General features: G+C 48.8%; 1 protein-coding gene across 7 annotated transcripts in view; it reads left to right on the top strand.

Annotated features, from left to right (window-relative positions):
- Window positions 1-27,612, top strand: part of TACC2 (transforming acidic coiled-coil containing protein 2) — a 128,017-nt gene that overhangs the window by 72,508 nt on the left and 27,897 nt on the right. For 2 of the 7 annotated variants that reach the window (XM_064144229.1, XM_064144235.1), the window contains 9 exons: window positions 472-638; window positions 9,305-10,613; window positions 11,704-11,739; window positions 13,186-13,246; window positions 14,283-14,490; window positions 22,415-22,476; window positions 23,359-23,474; window positions 24,741-24,912; window positions 25,634-25,774. In XM_064144229.1, coding sequence (XP_064000299.1) covers window positions 472-638; window positions 9,305-10,613; window positions 11,704-11,739; window positions 13,186-13,246; window positions 14,283-14,490; window positions 22,415-22,476; window positions 23,359-23,474; window positions 24,741-24,912; window positions 25,634-25,774 — 2,272 coding nt within the window. The remainder of the gene's footprint in view (window positions 1-471; window positions 639-9,304; window positions 10,614-11,703; window positions 11,740-13,185; window positions 13,247-14,282; window positions 14,491-22,414; window positions 22,477-23,358; window positions 23,475-24,740; window positions 24,913-25,633; window positions 25,775-27,612) is intronic. The other 5 variants (XM_064144234.1, XM_064144233.1, XM_064144230.1 and 2 more) reach the window with 4 other exon arrangements.

Raw genomic sequence — 27,612 nt, 5'->3', positions numbered from 1 at the left:
ACAGTAAGATCTCCTTCAGGAGCTGCAGAGGTGGCCTGAAAGCTGAGGTCAGGTGAAGGCTGGCCAGGAGCTGGGGGGGACAGGCTCTGCTCACTTGCTCCCTGCGATAGGACAAGCAGCAGTGGGTGTATATTACAGCAAAAGAGGTTTCACCTCAACACAAAGGGGAACTTCTTTACTGTAAGGGTCACAGAGCACTGGAACAGGCTTCCCAGAGAGGTTGTGGAGTCTCCTTCTCTAGAGATTTTCAAGGCCTGTCTGGATGTGTTCCTGTGTGATCTGTGTTAGATAGCATTGTCCTGCTCTGGCAGGGGGGTTGGACTCGATGATCTCCTTGGGTCCCTTCCAACCCCTAACATCCTGTGAGCCTGTGGTCTGTGCCAGCAGCTCAGGAAGCCCTGTATTTCCAAGTGTGACCTGAAGGAATGAATCTTCACTGGGCTCACTCCTTTCTCATTTGCTTTTCACCAGGAGCTCTGACTCTGAAGAAGCATTCGAGACCCCGGAGTCCACTACCCCGGTAAAGGCACCACCTTCACCTCCACAGCCGCCTCCTGAAGCGGTGGTGGCAGCAGCAGCAGTGGTCGCAGACGTAGCAGAGCAAGAGATAAAAGCCCAGCTGCCCTCAGAGGACACAGGTAAGGAGGGTGTCATGAGTGGGCCACGTTAGTGAGGAGGATGAAGCTGCAGGGAGGTGTCTGTGCAAGCACAGGCGAGGCATCAGCGCCAATGGAATGTCTAATGGAAAACGAGTTTGTGTGTGCTCAGCGTTGCCCATGCCAGGAGGGACAACTCTGGCACCTCCTGCAAGTACTGAAGCATCTGCCCCTATCATTTGACAGATACCAGAGGAAAAAGGAGCTTTCTAGAAATACCTTTCTGCCTTTTGAATCAGAATCATTCTGTAGGATCTTTACAGGGTCAGACAGGTAGAAAAAGGAGGCCTGAGATGCTGGTGCCTGGCTAAGTGCAGCTGACTGAGATAGTTAACAAAATGCTATTTTCAAAGGAATTTATTGTCACCTGAAACAGAAACAGAACCAAAAGCCCATTACAAATATTTAGATTAGCTTTCCAGGAGGAATAGGGAGCTGTGTGTGTCATATACAGCCACAAAAATCCCTATGTCCTGGGAAAAGAACCTTCATAAAGGGAATATTGTGTTTGAATTCTTTTAGCCCTAAAAGCCTTCTTTGTTCTCCAAAGGGAGTAATGGAATATGAGGTAGTACAAAGCCCTCTATTACCCCAAAATAGCTGTGTTTGGGTTGTCAGGTGACAGCTCAACAATTCAAGACTGAAGTCCTCATTATGCTGTCTTTTCTTCCCCATCCCTAAGTCAAGTCATCTTGCTCACCTGGCTGCATCACGTAAAGCTGGGTTTACTGTCAGCAGCCTGAAGCTCACTTGTATTTCATTTGGAGAGACATGTGACACTGCCAGGCAGTGCTCTAAATCTTCAGTTTCCACCCTGCTAGTGACTGTGTATGGCAGTGGACAAAGAGCAGTGCCAAGGCTGCTGTGTGTGTGCATTACAGAGTCTGCCCAGCTTTGATTGCAACCTTCAGGAAAGTGACAGATGAGTCTTACAAATGGCCTGAGTCACCTAATGCATTTCTGGGAATTATGCATTAAGGGATGCTCTTTAAGACCATGATTTATTACAGGAGTTTATAAGAAGCTAGAAAGATGCTTGACAAACTGATTCCACAACATAAACATGAAATATCCAGACATCCTCATCCTTCTGTTCTGCTGTTACAGTTCCCTCTTCACTGGAGCAAACACTGTTATGTATTCTTCATCCTCTCTCCTCCTTCTAACCTTTTGTAATCTAGTGACTGCAAAACAAGTGCTGGGAGAGCACGAGAAGGCATATGCTAACCAGAACTGGAGTGTGCTTTCAGTTACTGCAGCAGATCATCCCCAAACCCTCAGTTGCACATGTGCTTCCCTGGCACATGTCAGTCTTTTCCCCCTCCATCCCAGACCTCCCCCTCCTTTCTGTCAGGTGTCTCTGAAGAAAAGTAGGAGGCTGACTCTCTCTGTTCACAGTCAGTGTGAACTGTTTTCAAGGCCATTACATGGCAGGGAGGCTTGACAGGGCTCTGAGCAACCTGATCTAGTTGAGGGTGCTTACTGCATAGGGGGTTGGACTGGATGACCTTTGGAGGTCCCTTCCAGCCCAGGCCATTCTGTGATTTTGTTAAAGCATTTTCACTTGCAAATAAGATCTGCCCACGGGATGGAAGTCACCACAAAGTAACAGGGCTGTATTCAACATCCCAAAATGATGCAGAATGAAGTTACACAACAGGGTAATCTGTGCGAGGGAGGAAAGAAGTGTAATGCTGAAAACATTCCAGCAGGAGCAGGAGGGCAGCACAAAGCATTCCTGTGTTCTGGACATCTTTCAGAGCCATCAGCACTGCTCAGAGCATAGCTCAGGTGTTTGCATCCCTTCAGAGATGTTTTGTGCTTTATGAGCCACTCAGGCTGTGCTTTGCTTACCTCGTAGATCAGAATCAGAATTAATCAGGCTGGAAAAGACCTTGAAGATTATCGAGTCCAACCTATCACCTAAGCCTTCTCACTAACCCATGGCACTAAGTGCCTCATCCAGCCTCCTTTTAAACACCTCCAGGGATGGCGACTCCACCACCTCCCTGGGCAGCCCATTCCAATGCCAATCACTCTTGCTGTGAAGAACTTCTTCCTAACATCCAGCCTGAACCTGCCCCGGCACAACTTCAGACTGTGTCCTCTTCTTCTGTCCCTGGGTGCCTGGGAGAGAGACCAACCCCACCTGGCTACAACCTCCTTTCAAGTAGTTGTATATAGCAATGAGCTCTGCCCTGAGCCTCCTCTTCTACAGGCTGCACACCCTCAGCTCCCTCAGCATCTCCTTGTAGGGCTGTGCTCCAGCCCCCTCACCAGTCTTGCTGCTCTAAGATGATGTGTGGCTGAGACAAAGAGCATGAGGCCCTTCTTGAGGGGTCCTGGTTAGTTAAAGCAGAGTTCCTCGTTGGTTCCATCCAGCAGGTTTGCATTGAAGAGGAGTAAGGGAGGGAAGCAAGCAAGCAAGCCTGGCACGGGCACAGGGAGAGGCAGTGACGTCCAGCTGGGTTTCTGGTTCAGCTGCTGCATGGCTTTGTCTTCTGCGTGAGGCTGGTGCCGGAGCGTGTGTGTGCATGGAAGGAGGGAGCATAGTAAGTGTTTAAAGGCTTATTTCATCTCTGTCTGCCAGTGATTACTTATGCAGCTGTGCTGCTTGATACCGTTAGTGCGACAGCTGGACCCCACTGCTGGAAAGCCAAGAGCAGAGCTTTTAATTAAGTTGACTTCAGCGCTGGCTTGATAAGTGTGATGAAAGCGAGATGCAGCTAGACTCATCCTGGGCTTGTGCCAGCTCCTGGTGGGGTAAAACCTGCTGCGTGGCTCCAGTCCATCAGCAGCAGAGCGGAAGAGGGGAGTCAGTCTGCGGGTGAGTCTGGAGGGGAAGAAGACTAAGAGAGCTTGCGTGGAAGCTCTCTCTAAACCTGAGGAGGAGTCAGTAATGAGCCTCCCCGCTCCTCTGTAAACGCTTCTTTTGTTGTGGGGAACGTGGGTTGTACTCTGCAGGCAGAGGACTTCCTGAGTGCTTTGCATCACTTTTATTTTGGTAGGATTTGAAATTATTGCTGCCTGTTTGATCAGCTTCTTGTAGCAGTGTCCTCAGGTCTTTTGTTCCAGAAAATGCTCCAAGCCCTTTCTGTTTCTGACCAAGAATTCCTGCCTAGGGAAGGACATTTCTTCTGTCCCTCCCCAGTTAATGACTGAATTGAGATTATGAACACAGGGAGCTGTGGGAGCTGGAGTCCCCTCTGTGCGTTCCAGCCCACTGCTCAGAAGATGGGAGATCTATGTTCAGGTCCTGCTGGTGCCAGGGAAATTGAGGTCAGGCTTTCCAGTAGAGAGATGACAACCCAGACAAAAACAAACCTCATCCTGGGGACAGAAGACATTCTTCTGGTTTGTTGTTTTTAATTCTCTTGAAGCTTAACAAAGAAAGGTTGCAAATAAATTGTATATGCAGAGTTTTCTCCCAGAATAAATGCCCAAAGTGTTTTTACACTGATTTGCAAAGTGGTGTTGCTAATTGATTTCATAACTTCAAAGGGCTCTCCTAACAAGCAGGAATGTGAAATAAACTGAGTTTGGACAAGGGAGGTTATTCTGCCCCTGCACTCAACACTGCTCAGGCCACACCTTGAGTACTGTGTCCAGTTCTGGGCCCCTCAATTCAAGAGAGATGCTGAGGTGCTGGAAGGTGTCCAGAGAAGGGTGACAAAGCTGGTGAGGGGCCTGGAGCACAGCCCTGTGAGGAGAGGCTGAGGAAGCTGGGGGTGTGCAGCCTGCAGAAGAGGAGGCTCAGGGCAGAGCTCATTGCTGTCTACAACTACCTGAAGGGAGGCTGTAGCCAGGTGGGGTTGGTCTCTTCTGCCAGGCACCCAGGGACAGAATAAGAGAACACAGTCTCAAGCTGTGCCAGGGCAGGTTCAGGCTGGATGCTAGGAGGAAGTTGTTGCCAGAGTGAGTGATTGGCATTGGAATGGGCTGCCCAGGGAGATGGTGGAGTTGCCGTCCCTGGAGGTGTTCAAGCAAAGATAGTGCCATGGTCTAGTTGATTGGCTAGGGCTGGGTGCTAGGTTGGCCTGCATGATCTTGGAGGTCTTTTCCAACCTGGTTGATTCTATGGTTCCATGATTCTATGCCTGATGTTAGGTGATTGCAGTTGCTCTATGCTGTAGGCAAAGTGGCCTTGTCTCCTGACTTGTTGCTCTGAAACAGAACATGCTGCATGGATTTTCCAAGTGTTTGTTTTTCTCTAGAAAACACAACTAGAATTTAATTTCTTCCATGTGTTGCTTTACAAGAAGTGGTCATGGTTTGTTTCTAGGTTTTGCAAAAGAGTGTTTCATTTTGTTTCCAGCTCAGCAGCATTAAGCCTTTCTATTTTCAGCCTGATGTTTGCTCTATGTTTGAGAGAGCCACCAGAAATGCTCAACTGTCCTAGAGCACACTAATGCAGCTCTTTCTCTAGGAGAATGTGTTGGCATTTGAGAGGAAAAATGCTTTCAAAACACCTAGAAACCTTCCAGGTGTTCTAACTGCATCTCATTGCATCCAGTTCTGGAGCCCCCATTACAAGAGGGATGTGGATGTGCTGGAGCATGCCCAGAGAAGGGCCACAGGGATGCTCAGAGGGCTGGAGCAGCTCTGCTATGAGGACAGACTGAAAGAGTTGGGGCTATGCAGGCTGGAGAAGAGGAGGCTCCCAGGTGACCTTTTTGTGGCCTTCCAGTATCTGAAGGGGGCTACAAAAAAGCTGGGGAGGGACTTTTCAGGCTATCAGGGAGTGACAGGATAGGGGGAGTGGAGTGAAGCTGGAAATGGGTAGGTTCAGACTGGACATGAGGAGGAAGTTGTTGAGCAGGAGAGTGGTGAGAGGCTGGAATGGGTTGCCCAGGGAGGTGGTTGAGGCCCCATGGCTGGAGGTGTTTAAGGCCAGGCTGGCTGAGGCTGTGGGCAGCCTGCTCTAGGGTAGGGTGTCCCTGCCCATGTCAGGGGGGCTGGAACTAGATGATCCTTGTGGTCCCATCCAACCATGACTGATTCTCTGATCAGGGGCTCAAGAACTGGATGCAGCTTAGCACTCTCCCTAGCTGGACACAGGATGTCCTGTTTTCTCTGTTGCTGCTTTTGGGGTTAGTTTTATTTTTCATGCCTGATCTGGACAAAAGTTCTTTGAACTAAGACAAATTACTTTGTGGAAGGAGCAGACCTTGGACCTTCTTTTTCTATGCATGAAATGGGAGGTTTCTTTCAAGGGTTGCCTGCAAGATAAGTCTCCCTGCTGTCACTCATGGCTTTGGAATGTTCTTGGAAAACCAAACATCTGTGGGCAGCTCTTCAGGGTGTAATTTGTGGGTGACTTTTGATGCCAATGAAAGGCATAAATTGTATTTAAAACCTTGTGCTGGCCTCTCTCAAGGGCAAGTCTTGCCTTACTTTTCATAGCTTGTGTGGCAGAATGTTCCCTTGCAATCCTTAGTATCTAGGGATAGGACAAGAGAAACTGGTCTGAAATTGCACCAGGGAAGGGTTGGGTTGGAGCTGAGGAAAAAAGTCTCTGCTGCTGGTCAGGGATTGGCAGAGGCTGCCCAAGGAGGCAGTGAAGGTGTTCAAGAAACCTGTGTCCGTGGCACTTGGGGTCAGGGTTTCATAGAATCAACCAGGTTGGAAGAGACCTCCAAGATCAGCCAGGCCAAACTATCACCCAGCCCTATCCAGTGAACCAGACCATGGCACTAAGGGCCTCATCCAGGCTTTGCTTGAACACCTCCAGGGATGGCAACTCCACCACCTCCCTGGGCAGCCCATTCCAATGCCAATCACTCTCTCTGCCAACAACTTCCTCCTAATGCCACAGTGCTGTTAGGTAAATGATTTGACTCAGTGATCTAAGAGGTCTTTTCCAACTGAAACAACTGTGTGATTCTGTGATAAGAACACTGTCATTAGTCATAGGTTGCTTCACTGTGTGGTCTGTGAGGACAGATGGTGCTGCTAATGCCAGGGGAGCCTGAGCCTCATGGCTCTTTGCAGTAATAAAGCTTTGCCCTAGTCAGTACTGTCCCTACCTTCTCTAGCAGTTCTGTCCTTACAAGCAGGGAGCAAGTTCCACTGTGATGCCAGAGGAGTCCAGCAGCAGCATTTCCCTACTACCACAAAGCCATGGGTGTTGAGAGGATTTCCCAGCTTGTTTCACAAAGGCACAATAAAAATACTGCAGTAGTGGCTTGAGCCACACTGCAGTTATCTCTAAGTAAAGGATTTGTTCAGGAGGAAGTCATGGAATGAGCAATTAGGGAAGATGAAAGCTCTGCACTATGTGGAGCACACCAAATTTGAATGCAGTTTAGCTTGGAGGGGCTGAAAGCTTTGTGTTTGCTCTCTGCATCCCCAGCCTGTCGTTTGCAGTCCAAGTCCTGCAGGGCCTTGGGTTTGCTCTGTTCTCTTTAAATGCCTGTTTGTACTGACTTTGAACACTGGGTCCTCCATCCTGCTGAAGCCTTTGGCTCCTGCTGGAATGAAAGCAACATATAACTGCAGACAACTTCTTGTTCAGATCTCCCTTTTAGTTGCTGCTGACCTACATTTGTACTCTGCTGGCACGCTGGAGCTCCGTGAGTGGTGATGCTGAAGTGTTCCTGTGAGGTGTCCTTCCTTTTCTGGTTTGGTGTGCAATGTGCAGGCTAACCCTGGAGCATCTATCTGACAAGGAAAAGTGAGAGACCTGGGGCTGCTTTGGCCTGCAGAAGACTGAGAGAGGTTCTTACAGAATGAATCATTGAGTGGTTCAGGTTGGAAGGGACCTCGAAGCTCATCCAGTTGCAGCCATAGAATGGTTCAGGTTGGAAGGGACCTCAAAGCTCATCCAGTTCCAACCCCCCCACCATAGGCAGGGACACCTCCTACTAGAACAGGTTGCTCAAAGCCTCATCCAAACTGGTCCTGAACACCTCCAGGGAGGGAGCATCTTCTCAATAGCTAAAAGGTGCCTGTCAAGAGGATGGGGCCAGACTCTTTTCAGTGGTGCCCAGTGAGGACAAAGGGCAGAGGGCACAAACTGGAACAAAGGAGGTTCCACCTAAACATAAGAGAAAATTTCTTCCTTTGAGGGTTCCAGAGCCCTGGAGCAGGCTGCCCAGAGAGGCTGTGGAGTCCCCTCCTCTGGAGGGTCTGCCAGTCTTCCTGGATGTGGTTCTGGACAACCTCCTCTGGCTGCTGCTGCTTTGACAGTGGGGTTGGACTGGGTTATCTCCAGGGGTCCTTCCAACCCCCACTATTCTGTCAGTCTGCGACGAGTCAGAATCCACACTTTGAGAAATGTGCTTTGAAGAACTTGCAGGGAGCTTCTCACCACCATTCCTAAGGGAGGCTTTCAGCTGAGACTGTTTGTGCAGCACTCTGATTAATTTTCTTGCCTTTGCTGTCATTTGTTTAATAAAAAACCCTCAGTGATTGATGTCTCATTATAAACTGAGGTCAAAGTGGAGCATGTTGACTACTGGAGGCAGAGAGATTCGCATTGCTGGGTTGTGGAGAGGAAGCTGTGTTCCTCTGGGAAATTGCTCAAAATAGCCCATGAGAAGCAAAACTTCAGCTCAACGTGGAACTGCTGAAGCACCAGTCACTTTACAGGGAATTTTCTGCATGAGAGGTCTGACAGAATTCTGTGAACTCCTTTTAGAATAGTAGAAAATGTGAGTGCTGAAGTGCTTGATGGTTGGATTTTCTTGTTCTTGACATATTTACCGTGGAATCACAGAATCAAGCAGGTTGGAAGAGAGCTCCAAGATCATCCAGGCCAACCTAGCACCCAGCCCTATCCAATCAACGAGACCATGGCACTAAGTGCCTCAGCCAGGCTTTGCTTCAACACCTCTAGGCACTGCAACTCCATCAGCTACCTGGGCAGCCCATTCCAATGCCAGTCACTCTCTCTGCCAACAGCTTCCTTCTAACATCCAACCTAGATCTCCCCTGGTACAACTTGAGACTGTGTCCCCTTGTTCTGTTGCTGCTTGCCTGGCAGCAGAGCCCAACCCCACCTGGCTACAGCCTCCCTTCAGGTAGTTGTAGACAGCAATGAGGTCAGGCCTGAGCCTCCTCTTCTGCAGGCTGCACACCCCCAGCTCCCTCAGCCTCTCCTCATAGGGTCTGTGTTCCAGGCCCCTCACCAGCTTTGTCACCCTTCTTCTGGACACCTTCCAGCACCTCAGCATCTCTTTGAATTGAGGAGCCCAGAACTGGATACAGGACTCAAGGTGTGGCCTGACCAGTGTTGAGTACAAGGGAAGAATAACCTCCCTTATCCTGCTGGCCACACTGTTCCTGACCCAGGCCAGGATGCTAATGGCTCTCTTGGCCACCTGGGCACGCTGCTGTAGTGCAGTGTAGTAATATCCATCCCTTGAAGTGGTAATTAGTTTTTGAGGTGCTCTAGAGGCAAATGTGTATTTTGTATCTTCACAGAGCTTGCCTTGAGTCCTTTTCTGGAGAGCAGAGAACTATTTTTTCCCTGTGATGTAGTTACTCTACAGAAATGCCACTTTGATTTGTGTGTGCTTTAGTTATTACTTAAGCCACCTGCATGCTTTTGACCCCTTTGTTTTTTTCCCTTGCAGCAGTGCTGGGTTCTAGCAAACCTTACCAAGCTCCAGCCTGAAAACTGACTGAATTTCCTGTTGTTTCTACAGGGCTATGTCCAGAAGCTGTAGCTGTAACTGATGTGTCACAGGGTGAGCCAGCTGAAGAGAGCCCTTTCCGACCCCCTTCCCATTCCTTTTCCACCGTCTTCGACGAGGACAAGCCCATAGCCAGCAGTGGGACTTACAACTTGGACTTCGATAACATTGAGTTGATTGATTCCCTCCATGCCTTAGGACCAAGTTCTCCAGACTCCAAGAATCGTGACCCCAAAGTGAATGTTAGAAGGAAGTCTACTGACTCAGTCCCAGTTTCCAAGTCCACCTTGTCTCGCTCTCTCAGCCTGCAAGCTGGGGATTTCGATGGAGCGGCTTACCTTGGCAACAGCGAGACCTTAGCGCCGACAGCGGATGCCTACGGGACCGGCTCAAGTAGTGCTTCCAGCACTCTGAAGAGAACAAAGAAACCCAGACCAGCTTCCTTCAAAAAGAAGCAGACAGCAAAGAAAGCTCTGGATGCTCCAGCAGTGAAGGAGACGCCACAAGAACCGTCTGACCTTGGCCAAGCAGCTTGTGCCCTGGGTGAGGAGACAGCAGAGGCAAAGGCTGACTCGGTAAAACCTGAATGTACTGAACCTTCTAAGATCTCTGCTGAGAAACAGGAGGCCCCAGCTGTGCCTGAGGGATCCTACCCTTTGGGTCCAGACAGTTGTGAAGGGATTAGTGCAGCTGGAGGTGGCAAGGTGCAGAACTCTCCCCCTGCCTGTAGGAAAACTCTACCTCTTACAACGGCCCCAGAGGCTGGGGAGGTGACTCCGCCTGACACCGGGGGCCAGGAGGATCCTCCGGTCAAAGGCATCGCAGTGAGGCTGGAGTTTGATTATTCTGAAGAAAAAGGGGTGAGTGAAGAGCAGCAGGAGAGCACTCCTCCTCCCAAAAAGGCAGGTAAAAAGCCTGGTGCTAAAATGCCACTACGGAGGCCAAAGACTAAAAAAGCAGTGGACAAGCTTGACAGTGCTCCACCCACACCCACCAAGGCACCCACTGACCCCAACGAGATCCCCATCACAAAAGGCTCTTACACTTTTGATATTGACAAGTGGGATGATCCCAATTTTGACCCTTTCTCATCAAGTACAAAAATGCAGGACTCGCCCAAACTGCCTCAGCAAACGTACAGCTTTGAGCCGGACATGTGTGAGGACTCTGTTGACCCTTTTAAGTCTTCTTCTAAGCTAGGCAGCTCACCCTCCAAATCTCCAGCTTCCTTTGAGATACCAGCCAGTGCCAACGAGACAAATGGAACTGAAGGAGACAGCCTGAGCAAACCTGCCAAAAAGAAGAAGACGCCACTGAAAACGTAAGTTGAAGGCCACACTTGGGCTGCCCTCAGCACAGCTCTGCCCAGCCTACGTTGGACTAGAGAAAGGAAAGTGACATTGTGTGTTGGTAGCCACTCAGCCAGGGGCTGGGCATGCTCTCCCTCCACCTGGTTATAGCTTGGGCTGCACCAAGCCAGACTGGGCCACTGCTCTGGTAGTTGGCCTTTTGAAGTCTCGGGGCCCAGCGTAGCTTTGACTTTGGTTAAGTCTAAATATAACTGATTTTGTGCCAATTTGTCTGTGACCTCACCTTGGGAATTTGGTCCTGTTTCAGATGATCAAATAGTCACACCAGTAGAGGCTGGTTTGTGAACCAGTGAGACATGAAATAGAATCATAGAATCACCCAGGTTGGGAGAGATCTCCAAGATCAACCTGTCCAACCTAGCACCCAGCCCTATCCAGTCATCTAGACCATGGCACTAATCACAGTATCACCAAGGTTGGAAGAGACCTCACAGATCATCAAGTCCAACCCTTTACCACAGAGCTCAAGGCTAGACCATGGCACCAAGTGCCACATCCAGTCTTGCCTTGAGCATCCCCAGGGACGGCGACTCCACCACCCCCATCCAGTCTTTTCTTGAACACCTCCAGAGATGGGTTTTATCTGTACTGTCACAACAAACCAGCAGGCATGGAAAAACAAAACAGCCCTTGCATCACTCTGTTCTTCCCTCGAGCTGCCATTCAAGAAGAGTTTTCCATCCCATGTAATACCAAACAGTGTGTGTGGTGAAGCAAGCAGGGCCCTGCCACCAGGAAGGCAAGGACAGTTAGCACGTTGCAAGGAACTTAGCTCCCAGACTTCAGCTTTGAAAAGTCTATTTTGTGAGATAAAACTTGTCCAAAGTAGAACATTGAATTTGAAAACATTTCAGGGCTTTTGATGGATTATTTTTTTCTTTCCTCCCCATGTATTTAACAATCTAAGTAGAGGTTAAGATTACAGAGGTAGCAAATGTGCATGATGAGATTGCCTTAACACATTAACATTAATATTGCAGGTTAATCTTTTTTGTCAGTTCCTTCTGTCTGTCTCTCTTTTCTTTGTCTTCTTTGTCTTAGGATGGTAGAAGATGTGATGTCTGTGTGTTCTCTGTTGTAAGTAATTCTAAGCTAACCATTCAAGTTTCCTCTTTGATCTATTTGCTTTGGAATTGTACTTACTTGTTTTGCAGCATGATCAGTTCCTATTGAGCATGAAAGCTTTTATGTTGGCTCTTCCATTTTTGCTTCACATAATATTCCTAAACCAGCTCTTTTTCTGGCTGTGCATGACTCCAAGGAATGCAATCCCTCATTACCTGTTTGCCTATCAAAGCAGATCCTCTTTTAAAACCTTTATAGGTGTATTCTTGAGCTGAAATATGAAACTTGTATTTTTTGGTACCATAACATTGTACAGTCAGGCCTTCATAAACACTGCCTCAAATATTGCTCCTTCTTAAAGGACTAATTTGTCCTAATTACTTCCAGCTTCATAACTAGATGATTAGCAGCATTGACCATGCCAATATTGAGCCATCCAATTTATTTTCCCCTCTGGATGTGGTATTGATTTATCCTCTGCCAAGTGAAACCCGCCACGATAATTTCTGGTGTCGACGTGGCCATCATTGATCAGGGACGAGCTGGTGGGCAGGAATCTTTGCCCCTGCATCTCAGTTCAAACACAAAGTCTTTATCAATGAATTTGCTGACAGATTTCCCCCTCCCCCTTCTAGTTAGTAACATAAATGTGTTTGAATAGATCTGGCAGTGTTCGCCTAGAGAGCAGGTAGATAATTGGTTATTAAATATTGGTAACCAATTCTGAGTGAAGGTAAAGGCAAATTGATGACTCTCCCCCAAGACACAGCCTATGTCCTTCATTCCACCTGCCTGGCTGGAACCTGTGGGAGCTGGAAGGGCTGCAGTGTCTGTGCTCCCAGTCTGCACTGCCAGGGCAGCTGGAAGCAGCACTGCCGTATTGGTCGAGTTTGTGTTCCAGAGGGTTGCTCTGTGCACTCCTGTCAGGAGCTTTGTTCTGGCATCTTGGCAGCAGCAGCTGCCTCTGCTGTTCAGAGGCAGTTCAGCCAAGGCAGACCAGTTTTTTGTCTTCATGATTCATGGAGTCTTTGGAGCTGAATGCTCAAGTTCATCACAGTTTGAATTCTCAGGTAAAGATGTGCTTGAGACCTAATTCTCAGTGGGGAAACTGAAGCAGACAGAAGCTGAAGTCATTTGCTTGAGGCCACTGAGGATGGCCGTGGTGGAGCAAGCATTTGAATTGCAATCAAGCAGCAGCTCTGTGCTGTGTCAGTAGTTAACATGAAAAATATGGCAGTCCTGCTTCCCTCAGCTCCCGGGGCTGGAGGTTCGTTCCAAGTGCATGACAGCAACATTCACCCCTGGCATGTTTCTCTGTGCTGCTGCTGCTTAAGGATGGGACTTTAAAGCAGAGAGGCTTACAGAGGTTGCATTGTCTGTGGCTGTCTCTTACTAAGTGTGAAATGACCTGGGTCTTGGTGATTATTCCCACATTAATGGCTTTGACTTTATTTTCAGTGATACATTTAGGGTGAAAAAATCACCAAAAAGATCCCCGCTCTCAGATCCTCCTTCCCAGGTAAAGTGCTGCCTTCTTTTGAGGCATGTCATTTGTCTCCTAAAGGTGGAGGGGGGGAAAAGTGAAATTCCATTTATATGACTGTATATAAATTGATTTGTAGAAGTTAAAAAAGAATGTGTCAGTGTCCAGGTATGGCACATTGGGCTGGAATCACGAGATATTAACCATCTGATCTCTAGAAGCTTGCATACAGTATCTGTTAGGTCTGGTTTTAACTCTGCAGATTCCAGGTAGGCTACTAGTAAAGGTGCTGTGGAAAGTCCTGTGCTCCAGTGGAGCAGTGCTGTGAATGCACAGCTTGGGTGAGTTATGCAGGTGTCTGAAGGAACCAGATGTAGCTCTCCACACTGGAGTTTTTAGATTAGAAAGGAAGAAACTTAAACGCAGCAAACTGGTGGGCTATAGAGGTAAAACAGGTGGGTTGGGCTGCCAGGAACACGTGTGCTTGGATGGTTTTGTCCCTTGTTGTCAGCCGCTGGCAGGCGGTTTTCTGGGAAGAGGAGTTAACAAAAGCTGCTCTGTCTACAAAGCCCCTAAGTGCTTTGATGTGGTGCAGCTCCTCCGTGCTGCCACTCATCTTCCTGTTATCCATCCCACCCTTTTATTTGTGCTGCTTGACAGCACAGAAGTGAAGGAAGGGTTCATGACCTTGCAGACCTAGGTAGACTTGCTCCGATGAGGGAAGCCTAGAAAGTCACTTTTGGTAGTCAGAGACTTCTGTCATGAGTGATGTGTGCCACTTCTGTCAAGTGCCTGGCAGATTGAAAGGGCTTCTTTCTCCCTTAATTAGCCAGGCAGCTTTGCAGTGTGAGTGCTTATCAGAGAGAGTTGAGCTGTGCTGGGACAGGTTACTGCTAGCAGAGTTCTAAATTAAGTAGATTAATATTTTTCATTAAGTGCTTTACACAGAGCTGCAGCAAAGAGCGTGGAATTAAAAAGATGCCTGTGAGCATGCAAAGCAATTCAGAGTTAATTATTCACAGTGCTAATGAAAGAGAAGAGAAGAGAATTAATTGGCACTCGTTTGCTGCAGGATTCCACTCCGCTGCCTACTCCAGAAACACCTCCGGTCATATCCGCGGTGGTTCATGCCACAGATGAGGAGAAACTGGCATCTACAGTGACCAGTCAGAAGTGGACCTGCATGACTGTGGACCTGAACACGGATAAGCAGGACTACCCACAGCCCTCTGACCTGTCTACGTTTGTCAATGAGACCAAGTTCAGCTCCCCTGCAGAGGGTATGTGTCGGAGTCCGGAGGCTGGTGAGAGGCGAGGTCGGGGTACTGGCAACTCGACTCAGCAGCTTCTATGCATCAGTACAGCTTTATTAGGGTAGTGAAGCCTCTTATATAGTGCTCAGAGGAGGTGTGATGGTTTTGGGGGTTACCCCGCCCCCCCACACTTTGTAGGTACCCAGCTAACTCAGAGGGACCCTGGGAATATAGATGAAGCAATTTATTTACAGCTAGCAGAATTTACAAGCAGCTATTTACAATCTATACAGTTCTATACAATTATATACAGAAATATACAAAGGATAAATGATACAGAAGCACAACTCCCCTCCCAGAAACCTGAGTCCCCAGGAGGGGCTTTCAAACCACCCCAACACCTCCCCTGGCCCTCTCAACCTTACCCCAGTTGTCAGGAAGAAGAGAGGTGCGGCCAAGAGGGTGGGGAGAAAGGTTAGTAGGAGCAAGGTTAATGAGATGTGACCAGGTCTGAAGGCAAAGGCAGAAGCGCTATAGGCTGGGGACAGAGTGGCTGGAGAGCAGCCAGGAGGAAAGGGACCTGGGGGTGCTGGTAGATAGTAAGCTGAAGATGAGCCAGCAGTGTGCCCAGGTGGCCAAGAGAGCCAATGGCATCCTGGCCTGCATCAGGAACAGTGTGGCCAGTAGGACAAGGGAGGTTATTCTTCCCCTGCACTCAGCACTGGTCAGGCCACACCTTGAGTGCTGTGTCCAGTTCTGGGCTCCTCAATTCAAGAAAGATGCTGAGGTGCTGGAAGGTGTCCAGAGAAGGGCAACAAAGCTGGTGAGGGGCCTGGAGCACAACCCTGTGAGGAGAGGCTGAGGGAGCTGGGCCTGTTTAGCCTGGAGAAGAGGAGGCTCAGGGGTGATCTTATTACTGTCTGCAACTACCTGAAGGGGCATTGTAGCCAGGTGGGGGGTGGCCTCTTCTCCCAGGCAACCAGCAATAGAACAAGGGGACACAGTCTCAAGTTGTGCCAGGGTAGGTATAGGCTGGCTATTAGGAAGAAGTTCTTCCCAGAGAGAGTGATTGGCATTGGAATGGGCTGCCCAGGGAGGTGGTGGAGGCACCGTCCCTGGGGGTCTTCAAGAAAAGACTGGCTGAGGCACTTAGTGCCATGGTCTGGTTGATTGATTAGGGCTGGGTGCTAGGTTGGACTGGATGATCTTGGAGGTCTCTTCCAACCTGGTTGATTCTATGATTCTATGATAAGTGAAAGACAAAATGGAGAAAGTTTTACTTCTTCCCAGAGCTCTCAGCGTGACTGTGAGAGAAGGAGACACAATTGTTTTCATTTCACTGCCTGTTATCTAGTTCTTTTGCCAAAACATTCCAGCTTGCTTCTAACTAGCACAGGAGGTGTGTGGAGTCAGCCTGAGGCTGGCACAAGTGGACAGTACAGATGGGCCCAGAGCCACGTGCAAGGTGCACATAGGTTGCCCTGTGCCAAAACAACCTGTGGTTCACACCCCAGGGGGCTGGCAGGCTCAGCCCCCTGGAACTGTGTCTGCCCCAGGGGCCAGCATGTCCAGCCCCCTGCAGGTGTGTGTGGATTGCTCACTGTAGCTTCCAGCTCAAGGACATTCTCCCATCACAAGCTCTCATGGTTACAGCTCATGTCCTGCTGCGGGAGAATTCTCCCACAGGTATGGACTCGATGCAGCCAGCTCCTAGTTCATGGAGAATGGGCTGGGTTGGTTTGAAGGCCTTGGCATGTCTTTTGCTGAATGCAAGCTGAAGTAATTTGGCATCCTGGGAAGTGCTCTTTGGACCAGTCTGGACAGCTTGGCAATTATGGGGGAGCCAAATATGAGACCCCCCGATACCTCAACCTGGAGTTTTCAAGGAAGAGCAGAGAGGAAGCTTAAATGAAAGAGGCCTTCAGAGAAAGGCTTTTGCTTGCTTTGTGTGGTTAGCTGCATATGTGCTGCACGTCAGGGTGTGCTGCCTGTTCTTCTGTGCCTTCACAGGAGATTAGGGCCTGAATGATGCTCTTGCCTAGTGCTCTTGGATGGAGTCACTGAACTCCTGCTTTCACCTGAGCCTGCTCCTCTAGCTTGAAGGGGAGAAATTGCAGGTTGAAATCCTGCCCAAGGTTTGCATGCTGCATTAAGACCCTTAGAACAGTGTCTCCCCTTCAGGGTCCTAGGATCCAGGTGTCTTTATGCACACAGCAACCCTGTGCTGGGCTGCAACGAAAGCAGCGTGGCCAGCAGGGCGAGGGAGGAGATTCTGCCCCTTGGCTCTCCTCAGACCCCACCACACAGACCCCAGTCCTGTGTGCAGTTCTGGAGCCCCCAGCACAGTGTTGCAGCCAGTCCAGAGGAGGCCACCAAGATGCTGAGAGGGCTGCAGCAGCTCCGCTATGAGAACAGGCTGAGAGAGTTGGGGCTGTGCAGCCTGGAGAAGAGAAGGCTTGGAGGAGACCTTGTATCTGAAGGGGGACTAGATGAGGGCTGTGGAGTGACTATTGACAAGGTCTTGTAATGAAAGGATGAGGAGGAATGGGTTTAAACTGGCAGAGGGGAGATTCATACTGGATGTTAGTGGTGAGAGTGGTGAGACGCTGGCACAGGTTGCCCAGGGAGGTTATGGAGCACAGAATCACAGAATGTGATCAAAGAATCATAGAATGGTTTTGGTTGGAAGAGACTTCAAAGATCATCCAGTTCCAAACCCCTGCCATAGGCTGGGACACCTCTCCCTAGCACAGGTTGCTCAAGGTCTCACCCAACCTGGTTCTGAACACCTCCAGGGAGGTTGTGGGGCACAGAATCACAGAATGTGATCAGCTCAGATTCAGATCAGATCACATTCTGTGATTCAATGATCCACAACCTCCCTGGGCAACCTTGTCCAGTGTCTCCCCATCCTCATTGTCAAGAACTTCTTCCTAGAGTTCATGTTCACATGCACATGCTTCCATGCGTGGCCTAGGCTTGTTGGAGGTCTGCTGAATCTTGTGTACAGATAAGTATTCCAGGCTGGATAAATCCTCTTTGCTGTACTGTCAGATGGCAAGCTTTAGACATTGGTGTCCAGAGAAGGGTGACGAAGCTGCTGAGGGGCCTGGAGCACAGCCCTGTGAGGAGAGGCTGAGGGAGCTGGGGGTGTGCAGCCTGCAGAAGAGGAGGCTCAGGGCAGAGCTCATTGCTGTCTACAACTACCTGAAGGGAGGCTGTAGCCAGGTGGGGTTGGTCTCTTCTGCCAGGCAACCAGCAACAGAACCAGGGGACACAGTCTCAAGTTGTGCCAGGGGAGGTCTAGGCTGGATGTTAGGATGAAGTTGTTGGCAGAGAGTGATTGGCATTGGAATGGGCTGCCCAGGGAGGTGGTGGAGTGGCTGTCCCTGGAGGTGTTGAAGAAAAGCCTGGATGAGGCACTTAGTGCCATGGTCTGGTTGACAGGATAGGGCTGAGTGCTAGGTTGGCCTGGATGATCTTGGAGCTGTCTTCCAACCTGGTTCATTCTATGATTTGCTTTAAAGAGAAAATAAATGCTTCTTAGAAAATAAGCTGCCCCCTCCCCCTTAATCCAGTAAAATGGAAATTGAGGGACAAAGTGGAACAGAAGAATAGTGAGTGATACTCTAAGGCGATCGTTTTAGCTGTCAAAGTGGGTAGAAGAAAGTGAGCAAAGCTCCTAATTAAATGCTAATTGTCTTGTCTCCTGTGCAGGGTGTAGCTGGAGTTTCAGATTACCTGCTAATTATAATCAACAATGCTTCCACTTTTCACACCTCTTAACAATAGTTTGGTTGGTAGGTTTTTTTCCCCCCCTTGTCAGTCTTACTCCTGGGGTTTGGAGAAATGTTTGAGCAATTCCAGGGCTATTTCTGAGGGGGAATATTGTTCCCCTTCCCAGCCTCTGGTGTGTTACCCTGTAAGCTAAGGCGGCTTTTGCGGAGGTGCAGTCCAGGCGCTGAGCCAGCCCAGACCTGAGCTCTCACCTGTTGCTTGCCCTGCTCACCACTGCTGCACTTCCCTGCTGCTCAGGCCAGAAACAAGCAGCAGCAGTTGGCAGAGAACTCCGATGTGACCTTGCAGCTCTTTGCAGGCCGAGTTGAAGGACATCACTTAGTAAGTCTGTTGGATGTGCTTATAAAAGAGAGTTCTCTTGCTGGGTGGGATGTCCTGGGCGTTTCTGATTGGGAATGTAGAGAGGTGCAGGGAGGCTGCAGCGAGGAGGGGGCAGCCTCTGCTCCTCGGTGGCAAGGGACAAGAGCAGAGGAAATGGTTCCAAGCTGCCCCAGGGGAGGTTCAGGCTGGATCCCAGGAAATATTTCTTCAATGGAAGGGTTCTCAAACATTGGCCCAGGCTGCGCAGGGCAGCGCTGGAGTCACCCTCCCTGGGGGTGTTCAGGCAGCCTGTGGAGCTGCTGCTTAGGGGCCTGCTTTGGTGCTGAGCCTGCAGTGCTGGGTCCAGGGTTGGACTGGATGAGCTTGGAGGTCTCTTCCAACCAGATGTGTTCAGTGGGCATAGTCTGGAGGGGAGACGATGCCTTAGAGGAGATGGAGACTAATTACACTGGAAACTTGGGGGGGTGATGATTTGAAGGAGTGCTCAGCGACCCGTGCCATTCCTTTTGTTTCTTGCTGCAGTATTTCCCTCTGTGCCCTGCTGTAGGTCAGCAGAGTTGAATGCATCTCTGCCCCGTGGCCAGGCTGCGGTGAGCGCTGCGGGCGGGCAGGAGCTGCAGCTGTGCCAGCAGAGGACAGTGCCGCAGCGTCTCCTGCCCGGGAGTGCCTGCACTGCTCCCTGGGCTCTTAAACCTGCCCCGTGAACCTTCCTGGCACACCTCACTGGGCCACCTGTCGATACCTGCAGTGCAGAGGGGCAGCCTCAAGGCCCTGGCTGCCCTTAGGTGGGATTGGATACCTTCTGCAGCAAGATCTCATCGCTTGGGTTTGTTTTTGCTTCCCCTAGGAAGAGCTTGCCTCTGATACCCAGAGCTGGCTCCTTATTAGTCACCTACAGTGCCAGGAGCTTAAAGGTGAAGAGCTGCTGTTGCAGCATTTTCTTCACTGAGGTGGTTTACTGTTAACTGGTGGAGGAGGAGCTCCATCTGAGCTGTCAGTGTGCTCTGGCAGCCCAGAAAGCAGCCAGAGCCTGGGCTGCAGCAGGAGCAGTGTGGGCAGCAGGGCCAGGGAAGGGATCCTGCCCCTCTGCTCCATACTGGTGACATCCCCACCTGGAATCCAGTTTTGGAGCCCTTAGGACAAGAGGGCTGTGGATGTGCTGGAAGGTGTCCAGAGACATCCATCCATGAGGATGAGCAGAGGGCTGGAGCTGCTCTGCTGTGAGGAGAGACTGAGGGAGTTGGGGCTGTTCTGTCTGGAGAGGGGAAGGCTCTGAGGTGACCTTCTTGTGGCCTTTCAGTATCTGAAGGGGGCTACAAGAAAGCTGGGGAGGGATTTTATAGGCTGTCAGGAAGTGATAGGACTGGGGGGAATGGAACAAAGCTGGAAATAGGTACACTCAGAATGGATCTTAGGAAGAAGTTGTTCAGCATGAGTGTGGTGAGAGCCTGGAAGGGGTTTCCCAGGGAGGAGGTGGAAGCCTCATGCCTGGTGGTGTTTAAGGCCAGGCTGGCTGAGGCTCTGGACAGTCTGATGTAATGTGAGATGTCCCTGCCCATGGCAGAGGGGTTGGAACTGGCTGATCCTTGTGGTCCTTTCCAGCCCTGACTGATTCTGTGATTCTATCTCTCATGTGTCAGGTACTGAGAGCCTGTGGCTGTTGCCCTTCAGTGGTGGTTTGATAAAAGCCAGGCTTGTGGAATCATAGCATGGGTACTCTGCTGTGCTTTTGGCAGTAAGGAAAAAAAAAGAAACAAAAGGAGCCTTCCAAATTCACATTGCCCCCTTCTTTAGGTTTTATACTTGACAACACAGGTAAGGGGCTGGTTTGCTTTGCAAGAGCAAATGTTTCTGTGACAGTTTGGGTATTACCTGCCCCACACACATGTAAGAAAATCACCCAGGCTCGACTCAGATGATCTGAAAATTGAATGAAGCCTTATATTTACAGCTTAGCACAGTGTCCAAGCAGGTATTTAGAATATCTACAGCTATAGACAGAAACAGACAAGTTAAAAAGGTAATACAGGAACACAACAGCCCTCCCAGAAAGCAGAGTCCCCAGGAGGGGCTCCCAACCACCCTTCCATCTCCCTTCCACCCATCTACCTTATCCCAGACTTTGCCTTATGTTCAAGGTGAGTTTGGGGAATGGGCCAGGGGGGTTAGGAAGCAGACAGATTAGTTACACAGACAGCAGGTTAGGGAGAGAAGAGAGGCAGACAGAGCCAGAGAGAGCAACTCTGTTATCTGTATTTATGTTCTTGTTTTTAGCCATCTCAGCAAGCCTGAATGAAGCAGACATCACCACTGTTTCCTTTTCACAGCCTATCATCTAATTCCTCACTAAAATATCCCAGCTAGCTTCAAACTAGCAGAGTTTCAATGCTGGTTGCTGTCTTCCTAGCAGAAGCCCTACTTTTGCAAGGCTGCCCACACCTAGGAGAGTTTAGTCACAGGCTTCTGTCCTCGTGCCAGTGCTAGTGTGACATTGGAACTTAGCTGTAATGGCAATGAAATGATAGAAATGGTTTGCTGAGTTAACTTGTGGAAACAGAGCAGAAGACAGCACTAGGACAAATCAATTACAGTTTGAGTTTTTAAACTAAGGTGGCATTGACCAGAGTCTTTGCTTTTATTTGGGTGCAGGAAGGGATGTTCTCTGTTCCATTTCACTGTGTTTTATCTTCCTGGGTGACCATGGACTGGAAACCCAGGTAGTGTATAACTACCTGAAGGGAGGTTGTAGCCAGGTGGAGTTGGTCTCTTCTGCCAGGCAAGCAGCAACAGAACAAGGGGACCCAGTCTTGAGTTGTGCCAAGGGAGGTCTAGGCTGGATGTTAGGAGGAAGTTGTTGCCAGGGAGTGTGATTGGCATTGGAATGGGCTGCCCAGGGAGATGGTGGAATCACTGTCCCTTGAGGTGTTCAAGCAAAGCCTGGATGAGGCACTTAGTGCCATGGTCTGGTTGATTGGACAGGACTGTGCTAGATTGGCCTGGATGATCTTGAAGGTCTCTTCCAACCTGGTTAATTCTTGATTCTATTCTATGAAAGAAATGCTGGTTATGGAGCGTGGACTGGAAGGAAATGCTCAGTGTAATTAGGAGATGTGAAGTAGAGAATCAGCAGTAAAGATTTGCACTTTTATTGGGGTTTGGATTTAGGGCTCTTTGTTGCTATTCCTGCCTTGGGCTTTTCCCTCTGAATGTAAAGTGTGAAAGCAGAACTGTTGTCTCAGCCCTTACTCAGCAAGCATACAGACTGGTGATAGGTTGGACTGGATGATTTTGGAGGTCTCTCCCAACCTGATTGATTCTATTCTCTTCTATTCTAAGACACTTTAGGTACCTTTTTATTCTGAAGGGATAGATACCACAGCAGAAGATCCCTTCTTAATTAACAGTTGTGTGATCAGCAAGAAATAGAAATTACTTCATTTCTCAACAGATTTTTCCATCTTTTTTTTTTTGCACACATTAAAGGAAACTGGTACCAGGAATCCCAATTATTGAAGCATGTGCTGGCTGTGATAAATGTTATCTGGGCTCTGAAACTTTCTTCTTAGCCTGACCCCTGGGGCAGAATCTTTAGCATATCATTCAGGCTGAAATTTTCCAGGCAAATTAACTTGCCTGAAGTGTGTCATGCACTCACTGCTGAAAATCAGTGCAGCTTCTGCTTTCTCTCTGTATATTCTATTTTTTAACACCTCACAGCAAAGTCTTGAGCTGAGTGGGAGTGGCCCTTGTAAATAAGACCTCATTTACATCTGCCAAAGCAATTTCATGGCATGTATTTAATGGCTCTTCTTCTGTTGTTTTCTTGTTGCAGAGTTGGAATATGGCAACTCATATGAAATAGAATATATGGAGAAAATAGGCTCCTCTGTGCCTGTAAGTTCTCACCTCCCTTTCCACTCGTTTGCATTCCCATGTCATAATATACAGTCCTGATAGTGCCATCAGCCTCTCTACGCCTTCAGTTAATTATGCTGTGCCTGCAGCAGGTTTGCAAACCCAGCTGCTTTAAATGGGCATAAGTGGGGTAATTTGCATGTGCTTTGTCATCCTCTAGCCTGTAGAGTTTGATCCATGTAGTTATTTTATTTTGAAGCTAGCATGATAGTAGTTCTTTCTAGGGGTCAAAGCTAATCAGCATTTCCAGAGGTGTAGAGCTGTCTGCAGCAGCTGTTTTGAGGAACTGAGAGTAAGATTTTGAAGGAGATGGAGGGGAATCAGGAGAGAACACAAGATGAGTGTGAAATATAGAATGCAGTAATAGGCATTATCAGTTGTTTTACCTGACTTCTGCTTCAATCAAATACTTGACTGGTAGGGCTGGGTGCTAGGTTGGACTGGATGAGCTTGGAGGTCTCTTCCAACCTGGTTGATTCTATGATTCTATAGCTTGACTAGACCCAGTGGGGCTGTATCCACAAGGGAAGTCAGAAGAGTCAAGCACGCGTGGCAGGTGCTTCAACTGCTCAAGAGCTTCAATGATTATTGTAGTAACATTTCCAGTCAAGGGCTGCCTCCTGCCAGGCAGGACAAGAAATCTGACTAACCCCAGACTGGGGGAAGAAGAGGCAATATGAAGAGTGAACCGTTTACGTTTTGCTCTTGAATAGCTTCTTCCTTAGAGGGACCATCAGTCAGCATAGATCCTGGGTTATTAGTTGAGTCAAGTTGTTTGGTCACTTAAGGCTTCAGTGGCCTGAATTAGCTTTAATGGAGAACAGTTGAGTTGCTTAATGACTCTTTCTTTCCTGTTGCCAGCAGGACGATAGCACCCTGAAGAAGCAGTCTTTGTACCTAATGTTTGATGCCCAGCAGGAGAGCCCAGTGAAATCTCCTGCCACCAGGCTCTCTGATTCCACAACGCCTTGCTCAGGGTAGGTTGCTGTGAGGCAGCTCAGCAGTGGGAAATGGGTTGCCACCAGAGCACCACGCAGGCGACTTTGTCCTCCCTCTGCCTCTGTGCTGCAGAGCTACTTGCTTTAAAAATAGATTCCCATCTGTGTACACATATGATAGAGAAGAGAGGGCACAGGCAGGGGAGTTTTCTAACTCTTGAGAGTTACAGAGAGGGAGAAATAAGGACAAACAAACTGCCTTCAGTTTTGGGCTCCTCAGTTTAGGAGGAACAGGGATCTGCTGGAGAAAGAGGATGATGAGGGGACTGGAGCACTGCCTGATGAGGAGAGGCTGAGGGACCTGGGGCTGCTTAGTCTGGAGAAGAGAAGACTGAGAGTGGATTTAATAAATATTTATAAATGTCTGAGGGCTGGGGGTCAGGATGGGAGGGACAGGCTCTGCTCACTGCTCCCTGGGATAGGACAAGGAGAAATGGATGGAAGCTGCAGCACAGGAGATTCCACCTCAACACAAGGAGGAACTTCTTTCCTGGAAGGGTCCCAAACCCCTGGCACAGGCTGCCCAGAGAGATTGAGGAGTCTCCTTCTGTGGAGCCTTTCAAGGCCTGTCTGGATGTGTTCCTGTGTGACCTGAGCTAGATTATGTGGTCCTGCTCTGGCAGGGGGGTTGGACTGGATGATCTCTTAGGGTCACTTCCAACCCCTGACATCCTGTGAGCCTGTGAACATTTCTCCTTCATATTCTTGCTAAATGGAGTCACAGTGGCAACTCTTGCACCAGACAATGCCTTCTTACTTACATTTTTTTCCCTCAGGTGCTGAGGTAATTTTTGTGTTCATCTGGAAACCTCCTAATTGCAGCTTTTCACTTGGCATTTCCTAGATAGGCTTTCTGAACAAGGGCTCTGGTTCATAAGAACAGGATGTGGGGGTTGTATTTACTTCCAAACACTTGTGCTTGTTCAGAACATCTGTTCTACTTGGGAAGAGTTGTTTGCTGGGAGAGATGGAGGTCACAGTGAGAAAGGGGTCAAAAGGCAAGTGAGAAATGCTTTGGAAACGTGCTTAACATTTCTGATGGAAAGGGATTTGCTGGGATGCCTCTGATGAAAAGATACTGGGGAGGGTTTTGAAGTGTAATGACACAAAGCTGAGCTGGAACAGCCTGCATGTACATATTATATGCATTCACACAAGGGCTTGCTTAGTTAGCAAGGATTTAGTTAGTGGAGTTTTAGGTGCTTTGTGCTCCACTCTGGGATCTTGTACACAATCTTTTTCCAGGTCAAGTTTTGAAGACCCTGAGTCCCAGCAATCCTCTGGACTGAAAATACAACACCCGGCTTCCAGAGTCCTAGCTGCCAGCCAAGAGGCACACTTACAACCACCTGACAAGGCCAAGCAAAAAGACCTGGAGCCCATGACCCTAGGAACAACCCCAGAGGCTATTGAAATAGTAAGTAATTTGGTATAACAGTTTGGGAATCATTTTCCTGCAGCAGTTTCTCCTGTGGTTGAAGAGGTAGCCAAGATGAGTCTCCAAAGTGAAGCAAAACTCCACCTGCTACTTAAAGGCCTTTGGGAGGACCAAAACAGGGGAGGCAGTTTGATGGAACCTTCTTTTTGTCCTTCTAATTCTGCCCACCCTCACACTGGGTATTTATCCTGATCACATAACTGTGAACAGAGATTATCTCCAGTAGGCAACAAAAGGCTTTGTAAAGACTGCCAGAAAGAGTCTTGCTGTAAAGACTGCCAGAAAGAGTCTTGCTGAGGTCCCACTCAGCTTTGGTGGCCTTCAGAGCTTTTGAGCTGCCTTAGAGATGCCTGAACTGAGCATGGGCTATTGTGTGAACAAAAGCCATGGCAACTGTTGGAAAACTGTTGTGGCAGTACTGAGACTCCATGGCTTGAGAGCCCTCTCTTTAGAGGTCCTGATCTTACTTACTTCATCTCAGTCTTGGAAAATTTACTTGCCCTTTAAACTCGGGGGGATCTGTTCTTGGTGTTTGTCTCTCAACCTTTGGGTCTTGTATTCAAAAGGGATTTCATTGGGGCATGAAATGAGTAGGAGTCAAAGATCTGCAGGTACAGACATTGCTTGTGGCCTGCACTACTGGGGCATTATCTTGGTTGCAAACCTCTGTTGCTTACTCTGTATCCTCCTTACCCTTCAGACATCTCCTGAAGACTCCTTTGTCTCTGCTGATGCTCTTCTCAATAGGATATCTAAGAAAACCTCACTGTGTGATCAGTCTGAATATCTAGAGCCTGACTTAGCAGAAAAGAACCCCCCAGTCTTTGCTCAGAAACTTCAGGTTTGTAGCAGAAGTATAAATGTCACTTTTCTCTAAGTTTGTCTGTACACAGGCAGAGGAATACTTTGCCTCAGCTGGAAGGAAGAAAGGCTTGGAGGGAGGGTGGGAAAGAAGCAAAATGGGTTCTGTTAGAAGCAGCTTTGGCCTATCAGGAACTTATGGAACAGAGCTATTTTAAAGTAATTCATACATTCCATAAACTTACATTTCATCAACACTTGCAGCTCTCCTGTACCACTCATGAATACATTTTGCAGAAGCCTTTATAAAGCAAATCATTTAAGCTTGAATAGAAGATGATGTCTTGGCACTTGGCCTTGGTAGCTCTGTCTGCATAGATTCATTTCAGGCCCTAATCCTGCTGAAATGGAAATCAGGCTCTGTGCTTCTGAGGGTCTTCACAGTGCAGAATTTGGCATGGCTGCTTGTAGGAGAAGCAAATTGATCTGCAGAGCAGTTCTGTCTGCCAGACCCTACCTTTTAGAATACTTGCAGTGGGACTTGAAAAGAGCCAAGGTTGAAAGGAGAGCAGCAGCTGGTATATATTGCCATCAACTGCAGACAGGAGGAGAGGAGGCTGTGCAAGCCAGCTTGAACTTCACAGAACATTCATTTTATGCTGTTTCATACTCATCCCCTAATGAAAACTGTTTACCTACACAGCTCCCTTCAAAACTAAGGAGAAGCTGGAGGTTTGTGTCAGTGTTCTAGTCACAAAAGGAACGTGGGGCTGTGCTTGGCACCCCAGACTTGTCAGAGCTATGCATAAAAATGGAACATTCCAATTTTTTAACCTGCTAAACGTTTTTGCTGTGTTCTTAATACATTTTCTTCCTGCGGATTGCTCACAACCAAACACTTGACAGGAGGAGTTAGAGTTTGCTGCAATGAGGATAGAAGCACTGAAGTTAGCCAGGCAGATTGCCCTGTCTTCCTTCTACACCCAGGTATCTGCTTCGTGCCTGCCATGTGTGTGTGAGTGTGCACAGACTAAGAGCCTGAGTGCTGCTTTGCCTTTAACAAGGTAACTGAGGCGCCCAGAGCCTGATGCTGAGCTGTGTGCACCCCAGTGTGGCACCAAAGAGCATGCTGAAAGCAGTGCTGCACACACCAGTGCTGTCACCTGCTATGTCCAGATTAACACAAGGAAAACTGCAAGGCAAGAGTCAGGTACATACCTTTCACTGGAGACAGAGGTTGCGACCCAGGTGCTCCTCTGCCCCACGCTGGTGAGACCCCACTTGGAGTACTGCATCCAGTTCTGGAGGCCTTGGTACAAGAGGGATGTGGATGTGCCACAAGGTGTCCAGAGAAGGGCCACAAGGATGAGCAGAGGGCTGAAGCTGCTCTGCCATAAGGAGAGACTGAGGGAGTTGGGGCTGTTCAGTCTAGAGAGGAGAAGGCTCCCAGGTGACCTTCTTGTGGCCTTCCAGTGTCTGAAGGGGGCTACAAGAAAGCTGGGAAGGGACAATTTAGGCAGTGATAGGACTGAGGGGAATGGAGCAAAACTAAAAATGGGTAGAATCAGCCTGGATGTTAGGAAGTTGTTCATCATGAGGGTGGTGAGAGCCTGGAAGGGGTTGCCCAGGGAGGAGGTGGAAGCCTCATGCCTGGAGTTGTTTAAGCCCAGGCTGGCTGAGGCTGTGGCCAGCCTGATCTAGTGTGAGGTGTCCCTGCCCATGGCAGGGGGATTGCAGCTTGATGATCCTTGTGGTCCCTTCCAACCCTGACTGATTCTGTGATTTGTCCTAAAATGTTTGGTGTCAAAACAATCCTAAACCTGCTTCTTGTAAAGGTGCTATAGATTTTCATCCTGGGGATATTTTGCCTTTAGTTGG

The sequence above is a fragment of the Pogoniulus pusillus genome, chromosome 6 (assembly GCF_015220805.1).
Source record: "Pogoniulus pusillus isolate bPogPus1 chromosome 6, bPogPus1.pri, whole genome shotgun sequence".
NCBI classification, from domain to species: Eukaryota; Metazoa; Chordata; class Aves; order Piciformes; family Lybiidae; genus Pogoniulus; species Pogoniulus pusillus.
The sequence above is the reverse complement of the archived record's forward strand: the minus strand, read 5'-3'. Positions and strand labels throughout refer to the sequence as shown.